The sequence below is a fragment of the Triticum dicoccoides genome, chromosome 2A (assembly GCF_002162155.2).
Source record: "Triticum dicoccoides isolate Atlit2015 ecotype Zavitan chromosome 2A, WEW_v2.0, whole genome shotgun sequence".
In the NCBI taxonomy this organism is placed as follows: Eukaryota; Viridiplantae; Streptophyta; class Magnoliopsida; order Poales; family Poaceae; genus Triticum; species Triticum dicoccoides.
Genome location: NC_041382.1, coordinates 494,181,478 through 494,192,694, shown reverse-complemented (window position 1 = coordinate 494,192,694; position 11,217 = coordinate 494,181,478). Strand labels below are relative to the sequence as shown.

The 11,217-nt window shown below is 47.0% G+C and overlaps 1 protein-coding gene across 3 annotated transcripts in view; it reads left to right on the top strand.

Moving 5' to 3' along the window:
* Positions 1–7,069: 7,069 nt before the first annotated feature.
* The window catches only part of LOC119355004 (chaperone protein ClpC1, chloroplastic-like), an 8,599-nt gene continuing 4,451 nt past the window's right edge, over positions 7,070–11,217 (top strand). The window contains exons 1-5 of one of the 3 annotated variants that reach the window (XM_037621773.1): positions 7,070–7,218; positions 8,083–8,668; positions 9,982–10,097; positions 10,184–10,306; positions 10,390–10,575. In XM_037621773.1, the coding sequence (XP_037477670.1) occupies positions 8,119–8,668; positions 9,982–10,097; positions 10,184–10,306; positions 10,390–10,575 (975 nt within the window). In that variant the 5' untranslated portion in view covers positions 7,070–7,218; positions 8,083–8,118. Of the gene's footprint in view, positions 7,230–7,256; positions 7,410–8,082; positions 8,669–9,981; positions 10,098–10,183; positions 10,307–10,389; positions 10,576–11,217 lie in introns of those variants that run through there. The other 2 variants (XM_037621772.1, XM_037621770.1) reach the window with 2 other exon arrangements.

The following is an 11,217-nucleotide window of genomic DNA, read 5'->3' as shown; positions in this document are numbered from 1 at the left end:
ACCATTGAGAAAGCTGAGATTGAATCTTGTGGATGTTGAAAAGATCGGATCCGCTTGAAGAGGAGCACACTGGTTGATAAGGATTGATATGACAATCTCGATTATCATGAAGGATTGGTATTCACATCGGAGTATGAGAACACCGTTTAGGAAAGGTATGGAATCAACACTTGACATTGAAGCAACTCGAATACCACAACTCAAAACAAAAACAAGGATTGGCTTGCAGAATAAGCCGGAACAAACATATGATAGAGATTTCGTCCGAAGTTTTCGTGATGGGGCCTACACGGGCTCGATCGTACAACACCATCATGTACAAGGCAGTGCACATGACATACGAAGCGTCCCCGAGTCAGCATAGCCAAGGACTCTTTAAGACACAACGACACCACTATAAAACCAACCGTGGATAGGCGGACCACTAGACGTCGAACCCCAATTTCATATCATACATTTGTCGGAAAGATATCCTATGAGCTACTTGAATTCCCACTTATAAACTCCCGAAATTTTCTGGTTATGCAATCAGGTGTTGGGGATACAGGGGAAGCATAATATCTCACCCAAATCTAGCAAATCCTACATCCAGCTGTATCCATCCTTCAACATATAACCAAGAAACCTTCGGAAATCATTTACCTCAACCTTCGAAAAGCATCCGTTATACGAGTTATGGCAATACTCCCGAACTCCCGCCCCAGTACTGGGTGGCGTCGAGGTTATCTCACCAACAACTGCATAAAAGAGATTTTTGATGTCGGCGAAACTCATGTATTCCAGAACTACAACGATAAAATTGTGACAACAACACCTCGGAGCTCAACTCCCCGGGACACTGCCACAACCCCTAAATGTCAGGAGGCACCAAGGACAATGTTCTCGTCACAAATCCATCGGAATGATTCCAAGATACCTGCGTGATCCTAAATTTTTTTAGTGAAATTTGAGAAGAGAAGAGTCAAAACTCTACGTCAGGATGCCTCACCAGAGCGACAAAGGGACTGAGGAGTAAAAAGAATCCTACTCTCCGATATATATATATATATATATATATATATATATATATATATATATATATATATATATATATAATCCTAAATGACTCAAAACATTTTCTAGACTCAACAACGCCAACGATTCGATCAAGCAGGGGCTCCTAAGGTCGAGGAAGGCTCTGATACCAACTTGTAACGCCCACGATGCGGCTATATCTCCCACGTGTCGAAGCACGACTTAGAGGCATAACCGCATTGTAAGCAATGTCGCAAGTGAGGTAATCTTCACACAACCCATGTAATACATAAGGGAAGAGATACATAGTTGGCTTACAATCACCACTTCACACAATACATGAATAAAGCATTACAACATCCAAATACAATCAAGGTCCGACTACAGAACCAAAATAAAAGAAGACTACCCCAAATGCTACACAGATCCCCGATCGTCCCAACTGGGCTCCACTATTGATCAACTAGAAACGGAACAACAAAACGAACACGAACTTCATCGAGCTCCTCCTTGAGCTTGGTTGCGTCACCAGCACGATTCAGCGGCACCTGCAAGCTGGTTTTGGAAGTATCTGTGAGTCACGGGGACTCAACAATCTCACACCCTCGCGATCAAGACTACTTAAGCTTATAGGTAGGTAAAAGGTATGAGGTGGAGCTGCGCAAGCGACTAGCATATATGGTGGCTAACATACGCAAAAGAGAGCGAGAAGAGAAGGCAAAGCACGATCAATGAACTATGATCAAGAAGTGATCCTAGAACAACCTACGTCAAAACATAGCTCCAACACCATGTTCACTTCCCGGACTCCGCCGAGAAGAGACCATCACGGTTACACACGCGGTTGATGTATTTTAATTAAGATAAACTTCAGGTTTTCTACAACCGGACATTAACAAATTCCCATCTGCCCATAACCGCGGGCACGGCTTTCGAAAGTTCAAATCCCTGCAGGGTGTCCCAACTTAGCCCATCACAAGCTCTCACGGTCAATGAAGGATATTCCTTCTCCCAAGATAATCTGATTAGACTCGGCATCCCGGTTACAAGACATCCTCGACAATGGTAAAACAAGTCCAGCAAAGCCGCCCGAATGTGCCGACAAATCCCAATAGGAGCTGCACATATCTCGTTCTCAGGGCACACTCAAATAGGTCAAGCTACGAGTAAAACCATCCCTCGAGTTTCCCCGAGGTGGCCCCGCAGGCTGCCCGTTTCGGACCAACACTTAGAGAAGCACTGGCCCGGGGGGGTTAAAATAAAGATGACCCTTGAGTCTGCAGAACCCAAGGGAAGGTGGTAGGTTGTTAGTGCGAATGGTAAAACCAAGGTTGGGCCTTGCTGGAGGAGTTTTATTCAAGGCAAATTGTCAAGGGGTTCCCATTATAACTCAACCGTGTAAGGAACGCAAAATCCGGGAACATAACACCGATATGATGGAAACTAGGGCGGCAAGAGTGGAACAAAACACCAGGCATAAGGCCGAGCCTTCCATCCTTTACCAAGTATATAGATGCATTAATTAAATAAGAGATATTGTGATATCTCAACAAAATATCCATGTTCCAACAAGGAACAAACTCCAATCTTCACCTGCAACTAACAACGCTATAAGAGGGGCTGAACAAAGTGGTAACATAGCCCAACAACGGTTTACTAGAACAAGGTGGGTTAGAGGCTTGGCTCAACAATACGGGAGGCATGATAAGCAAGTGGTAGGTATCGCGGCATAGGCATAGCAAAAGAGCGAGCAACTAGCAAGCAAAGATAGAAGTGATTTCGAGGGTATGGTCATCTTGCCTGAAATCCCGCAAGGAAGAAGAACGAGTCCATGAAGAAGATAAACGGACGTAGTCATACGAATCCTCACAACACGACGTTATCGGAACCAACCCGAAGAAGCAACACCGGAAAGAAGCAAACAATCATGGTAAAGAACCATCACATAATCATGTCATGATGCATGTCCGGTTTAACGAAGCATGACATGGCAAAGTGCACAAGCAATCCCTACAAATTAAGTGGAGCTCAATATGCAACGAGTTGCATATTGACGAACACCACGACAAGTTATTTAGTTCGATCTCGTTTATGTACCCAACAATATTAAATGTTGTTAAACATGGCAAGAGGGTGAAGCAAAGTAAAACTACCTATCTAGTCAAGTTTAAATGAGGCCGGAAGCAACGAACAACAATTCCGGTAAATCCCCATATGGATATTTTAGGTTTGGTATTGTTCTGCCCTAAACAATATTTAATAGTTGTTAAACATGCAAAGTGATGCCACCATGTTGAACTAAGCATTTTTCTACCCCATTTACATATAAAGTTTATTAAATTCCGAGTTACGGTTATTTAGTTATGAATTAAAGCATTTTAGCAAGGCATAGGAGCAAATTTAATCAAACAACATTTTAAACATTTCAAACATGCATAAAAGTTGAATATTATTAAACTAGACAAAATTCTAAGCAACTTTCATATATAATTTATTTAGATCCGATGCATGGTTATTAAGTTATTATATGCATGAAGTTTAGGGACCTTTCTGTAAAACAACATTTTTCTGGATAAAGCTAAATTCGTAGATCTGAGAAAAAAACATGAACGAGCTGAATCTAGCAGGCCCAACTGTGTACAGGAGGGGCACTGGATCTGGGTGCTCACATTGGGCCTGCAGGGCGTGGAGCTGGGCCTCGCGGGCGAAGGGAGCTGGGTTTGTGCGGCTGAAGGGAGCTGGGCCTGCGCGGCACTGAAGGGGAGCAGCTGGGCCGGGGCGCGGTCAACGCACAGTGATACAAGGCGGTTCGGGGCGCTCGTCCTCTTCCTGGTTCGAAAGAAGCAGAGCAGCTCGACAGGGGCGCAGCGGGCATGGCGGCACGGCGTCGGGACTCGACGGAGATGAAGTAGGCGAGGTGGGAGAGGGTTGTGGGGGTCGGGAACGGGCGTGGCGGCGCCGATCTCCTCCGGATCTGGCGCGACGGCATCAGACGCTGACGAGGGCACCCGACGGGGTGGTTGCTTCCTCGAGCACCATGAGAGAACTCCTGAGAGAGAGAAAACAGAGAGACACCGGGGCATGAGAGAGAGATTAGGGAAGGGGAACGGGATGGAGAGGGCGCGAGGGGACCCTGGCCTGATCCGGCGGCTCCGCTGCTGCTGCTGGACGACGAGGAGGAGGCAGGAGCAGGGGGCCTCGGTTGCTGCTACTGCGGTGGCGCTCGACGGGGTCTGGTGGCTGCGCTGGTTTGGGGAACGCGGAAACTGAGGAGGAGCGGTGTGGTGGGATTGGTTCGATGGGACAACAAGGAGGAGACCAGGGGATGCACTGGTTGGTTCGCTAGTGATCCCCGAGGGGAACCAGAGAGAGTGGCGGCGCAAGGAGGATCCCTAGAAAAATAGGGTTTGTCCAAAATGGACTAGGGATAGACTATATATATATATAGCGGGTAGGTTAGGCTAGGGGCTACCTCGTCTCTCCGATCGTAATCGGACGGTTGAAAAAAATATGTTAGGAAGTCGAATTAACAAAACGGAGACGTTTTGTAGATGTTTGGGGATGATCTGGACACAACGGTGGCGACAGTCCGGGTCGGGTTCGGGACAATTTTCGGATGCGCACGAGGGGACGATGCACTGTGCAAAGAGGGGTAGGCATGGGTCTAGGTGGATTGTGGCGAGGCTGAGAGGAGAGAAGAGAGAGAGAGAGAGAGGGCCCGACGGCAGATTCCGGAGACCGAAAATGTCCGGCGATAGACCGGCTATACTGCCACTATAGTTATCCGTTGGGGCGTCAAACGGACTCCAAACGTGATGAAATTTGACAGGCGGTCTTCCTACACTAAAATAAGACCGCACGCCAACTTTCATCCCAATCCGAGAACATTTTCCGGCCACTTATAAAATAATATTTCGGACGTGCCGCGGGCGCGTGCAAGTGTGTCTGGGCTCAGAATGGACAACAGACGGAACTGGGAAAAACCCGGACGGATGCAAGTTTTGAAAACAAGATGATGCAATGCACATGATGACATGGCAAGATGCAACACGCAAGCAAATGACATGGCAACAACAGCGAATAACTGGGAGACACCTGGCACGTCGGTCTCGGGGCGTTACAGTTCACAGCCAAACAACATGTAATTTGTCTATCCAGTGCAACATAGGCAACCAGACGTTGGGTAAATATTGCTTCCCTGATGCAGCCAACTAGACACAAACAATCAAACTATATGTAGATGATAGTTTTTGTTCTCAACCGGATTTAACTAGGTAAACGTTTGGGACCGGGGCACCGACCGAACGCCCGACCGATCACGCGCCACGCTGGCGTCGTGCGCCCACTCAAGCAGCCCCTCGCGCGAGACATGTGTATTTTGGTGGACCCGTGAGAACCGCCCCTTCCTGCCTTATCTATTCCCGTGCACTCCATCTCCTACCTTCAGCCGTATCCTTCTCGCGCCATGTTTCTTCTCTCCCTTCCCCGCACTACCGCGAAACCACCACAAGGCACACTTCAGTTGCGCTGCCGTCCCCCCGCTCCATTCCTTTTCCTTCTCTGGCAAGGCAGGTAGGGAGGCCCCCGGCCATGGGCGCTGCCTTTTTTTCGCAGGAGGATCTGGCGCCGCTCTGGGGGAGACAAAGGGGGGATTGCGGCGCTGCCTGCCAGGAGCTTGCCACACATGGGCCCGACACCGTTAGAACCAGAGTCCAGCGATGCTGGAACGAGCAGCCATGGTTGCTACAACCAGCAGTCGCTGGAGGTGGAGACGGGAGAGGCTTCAGTGTTGCAATCGGGTTTTTGTTTTGTTGGAACCAGAGTCCCGAGATGCTAGAACCGGAGACCATGCTTGCTGCAATCAGCAGCTGTCGGCGGCGAAGACGACGGGCTCCGGTGCTACAACCATATATCATTTTTGCTGGAACCAGCCGGCGAAAAAGCTGTATCCTCACATGACCAGTGCTGGAACTGAACGACGATACATGTAATTTTGCTACAACAGGTTTTTTGTTTTGCTACAACCGGCAAAAAAATTGCTGGATCCACATTAACAAATGCTGGAACTAGAGACCGTAAGCTTTTTTTGCTGATCGAACATTTGATTTTTGCTACAACCGAAAAGAAATTTTGCTGGAACCAACTCTTTGTTTTGTTGGAAACGGGGTCGCAGGGTGCTGGGACGGGCTCTCTGTTTTGCTACAATCAATCATCAGGAGTTCTTGCTGAAATAGTTGTTATTTGCTGGAACCGGTGTTCAATTTTGCTGGAACCGGGTATTTTTTTTACAATCGATCAATGGAGTTCTTGCTGATGAGTTGTTATTTTGCTGGAACTGGTGTTCAATTTTGTTGGAACCAGGTAAATTTTTGCTTCAACCGACAAATAGAAGATTTTGTTGCTTTTTGGAGTTCTGTGTTGGGCATGATTGTGCAAGTTGACGGTCGCGAACGACGCCGGTGGTGCTCCAACCATGGTGTATGCGCGCTGGAACCGACCGCATCAGAGCTGCAATGGTCTAGTTTGTCAGCTACGGACACGACGTGCGGCAACGACGAGCTTTCAGCAGAAGGGTGGCATGGGGGCTACGACGCTGATGCTGCAACGAGCAGCAGCGAAAGGGGACGGGGTGCTGCCGCCCCTTGCCGGAGCGCAAGCGCGTGGGGGGCGAGGGCAGAGATGCTCGCGGGGAACATGAAGGAGGGGATTTCTGTTTGCGTTGACCAACGTGAGAGAAGGAGATGGTTCAGCGAGAGGCTACAAATCACCAGATCGGAGGAAGAAGAACGAGGCGGAGTTAAGTGCCAGATCGGACGGTCCCAGCTTGCTGCATCGGGCGGTTGGCGTTCGACCGGCCCAACTGTTGGGCCGGCGCACCGACGCAGATAACCGCCCATTTAACTAAGACACACATGTAAAGAGGTAAAAAAAAAACAACCATGCAGGTAACCAAACCAAACACGCCAGTGAAAAAGAGGAGAGACCGCTGAGTGAAGGGGTGTGTCTTGTGGGCCTCGGCGGGCCTTTTAAATCGACGCACATCCGATAAGCATGGGTGGTCGCTCCTTATCAATTGACACGGGTGCCGTGTAATTCGAGGCGACTAGCCCTAGCGAGAAGCGAGCGAGAGGGTGGGGCGGCGGCCAGCGGCTGGACCTGGGGCAAGGCAGCGAGCACGCCGCGTGCACGAGTTGAGGACTTGAGGTATTTCTTCGGTAGGTGTATTCTGCTTTCATTGTAACATGGATCCTACGGAGCAGTAGTTATATTAATTTTAGCTAAGCCTATGAATTGCTAGGATTTCGCATCTAGCTCTCTTCCCCGTGTTATCGACTCCGCCCGTCCCAAGGTTCTCCCTAGGTCCTCCGCCGCTGGGCGGCCACGTCGTCGCCGAGGTGAGGCTCCCCCCGCCGCGCCCGCCGCTCGCTCCCGTCCCCGCGCCCTTCGCCCGTGGGGAGCGATGACTCCCCGCGGTTGTTTTCGCCGATTGTTTTCGGAGTTCATGGGGAACCTTATCCTGTTCCGTTCCCTCGGGTCGGCGGATTTGTGGATTGGGTTTGGTGGTTCCGGGGATCGATTGGCTGGTTGGTTGGATAGTTCTAGGGGAAATTCTGCGAATCCTGTTTTTACCCACCTCGTCGGTGGATGCAGTCGAGCGCGCTATTTTGGTAGCTGCCGGGATGTGGATATATGTTGGCTTTTGCTTGGCGCGTGTAGGCGCACGGTAGGGGCTTTCCTATTGGGTGCTATTGTCGAGCGGATTTAGATGGTATTCTTCTCTTGGTTGGAGCAGTCACGTGTGGATAATCCTGTGTTGAAGTTGGCTGGATACATGAAACTTGTAAGCTTGGTAAAAACCATCGTGCCTGAATTTCTTATAGTACTGTACTGCTGTTTGATTTGGGGTCATTAGGTGTTGTTTCAATGATATGTGAATGGTTGGCGAATTCTTTTAACCTCGTTTTTGAGGCACAGATGTGGGATCTACCATCGGAAGTAGATGCCTTAGTTGCTTTGCAATCATTTTATTATGTTTTCTGTTTGAGTAATGCTTTTTTTTTTTTGCAGGCACTGGTAAACCTGTGGTTCTTTGGTTAGTTCAATATGGAGGGGACTCTGGTTCAGTCTGCCATTGCTCCTACCGCCTACAGGAGTAGCTCTACGCGGTCCCGTGTGCGCACAAGGGCCACAATGTTACGCAGTACGCCAACGAGGACCCTCATTCTCGGGGGTTTTCAAGGACTGCGGCAAACAAATTTCCTGGATACAAGGTCTGTTATCAAACGTGACTTTGGCTCCATTGTAGCAAGCCAGATTTCACGACCACGTGGGTCAGGTTCAAGAATGGTTGTCCGGGCCATGTTCGAGCGCTTTACAGAGAAAGCAATCAAGGTGATTATGCTTGCACAGGAGGAAGCAAGACGCCTAGGCCACAACTTTGTTGGGACTGAACAGATTCTGCTTGGCCTTATTGGTGAGGGAACTGGAATTGCAGCAAAGGTTCTAAAGTCTATGGGGATCAGTCTTAAGGATGCCCGTGTGGAAGTTGAAAAGATTATTGGAAGAGGCAGTGGGTTTGTTGCCGTTGAAATTCCATTTACACCTCGTGCAAAGCGTGTACTCGAACTGTCACTTGAAGAAGCTCGCCAGCTAGGTATTAATTATTACCTTCATTTATTCACGAAAATCAGCTAGTTTCATGCTCTTGTTTCATCCATTTTGATCAGCTATTCTGTAATTATTACTGTATGCACATCATCAATTTTTTTTTATTTACATCTAGTTTGTAATCAAATTAGTCTGTTTTTATTCTATTTTATTTTCTCAGTTAATCCATGTGCCGGAACCATGAGTTGGTCGCGAGATCTTATGGGTTTCACCTGTAGCTACCCCAACATGTTTGGGACTAAAGGCTTTGTTGTTGTTGTACCCTGTTTTGTTTTTCTTAGTCACATAAGTTTGCTATATACTAGTGTAAATTGGTTCAGAAAAGTGCACAAAATATCCGAATTTATGACTCCATTAGTGATAGAATGGTAGTTGAGGACAAGTTATCATAAGGTGTTCTGGTAGGCATGGGAATCGAGCTGCATTCCCATTCGGTGACGAGTGTGGGGATTCATCTCACCTTCTGTTGAAGCAAGCACATGAATGTTTCCCCATTGCCATCCCCGATCATTGTCTGGCCCTGACTATCTGAGTCTAGGCCCCATTTTTTGCCATTCTATGTACTTGGCCGGACAGTGACTGACCGTTGCTTTTATATTATTTTATGTGTTTTTTTATATACTCTAGTTTTATTTATGTAGTATCCTGTTCTTTCTTTCAGAGTCTACATTAAGTATGGACAGTGGTGTAAGATTTCATGTAGTGGTTTGATCACTAAAGACACTAAACATGTACAATTGTCTTAGTCAGTGACTAATCCAGAGTGATACTTAAGCAAAAGTGATCATCAGGTCCTGTGCAGAATGAGGCTTTGTTCTTCTTTTACGCTGTGGAAATTCTCCATTAGGTGACTGTGGCAGGAACCCTGGGGAAAGCTAGTGTGCTAGCTTAACAGTGATATTTTACCATCCCTCATCCTCGACTTTCATTGCCCATCTAGCGAGCAGTTACCTTTCCTCTTTGGCAAGCCAACCATGAATCCCTCACCATGAAGTGTCCTATCCAGGGTAGCTGCGGGTCCATAGGATTTGGTAGGGATGGGGACTTACTGCTATACTCCTGATACATTAAAAAAGTGAAACATTACTATATTATTACTATATCACTATTGCATTGTTCCTTTCTTGAAGATGATGAAATTTTAGTATTTATTGAGCTCAGGTGATACATTACTATATCACATCAGTCTCAGGGGTACTAAGAACAAGTCTTGCTTATTTTGCTGCTTCTTGAGACTATTGTTTGTTCAATAAGTATATATAAGATGTGTACTGATTTTCCTTTATGTTCATTGTTCAGGGCATAACTATATAGGATCTGAGCACTTACTCTTAGGGCTACTTCGTGAGGGTGAAGGTGTGGCAGCTCGAGTTCTCGAAAGCCTTGGTGCTGATCCAAACAACATTCGTACCCAGGCAATTTCTTTACTAATATCTTTCTTACATTATTACTTATTTTAGTCTAATCTGTCCAGACAATGAATATTTTACATGCTGTGCAGGTTATAAGAATGGTTGGTGAAAGCACAGAAGCTGTTGGTGCTGGGGTTGGTGGGGGCAGCAGTGGCCAGAAGATGCCTACACTTGAGGAATACGGTACTAATTTGACAAAGCTGGCAGAAGAGGTATTACCTCCGTCCCATGTGCCCTTTTGCCTATTGGGGATATTTAGCAGCAAAGAGAAGAATCTCATTCTTTTTTCTTGCAGGGTAAACTAGACCCAGTTGTTGGCAGACAGGATCAAATTGAGCGTGTAACTCAAATTTTGGGCAGGCGGACAAAGAACAACCCGTGCTTAATTGGAGAGCCTGGTGTTGGCAAGACTGCTATTGCAGAGGGGCTTGCACAACGTATTTGTAATGGTGATGTTCCGGAAACAATTGAAGGAAAGAAGGTTAGCCTCAACTTTTATGTTGCCTGTGCATTACCACAGTTTATTTTGTGCTTGTAAATGAGTAGCATGAATTGCAATTCGGGTAATTTTGTGTTGCTATGTAGCACTGCTACCGATATGTGTATGAGCGTATCCATATCGGGGTGATGCGGGGCTTGTAAATGAGTGTATGAGTGTATCCACAGTTTATGGATACCGATATGTGTATGGGATACAGATATGTGTACGAGTGTATCCACAGTTTATTTTGTGCTTGTAAATGAGTAGCATGAATTGCAATGCGGGTAATCTTTTTTGCTATGTAGCACTGATATGTGTATGAGTGTATCCATATCGGGGTGATGCGGATACATGGGCATGCCAATTTCTTTAAAGTTGGCAATACATCGATATATTTAACTACTTCCCCAAAATGGCAATGCATGTACGTGCTGGGACTGAGTTGGGGCAGATAGAGCAAGAAGCATTGGGACAGAGGAGGGGGAGGGCATGAGACATGGGAGAGTTTAGATAATGACGGATATGATAAAATATGGCACGTAGGTATTTGGCCTTTGATAAATGCCAGACCCCACTTATCGCCATGTTATTTCTCTTAGATAACCCTGATTGGGTTGGGTTGTATCCAGGATGTATCAAATC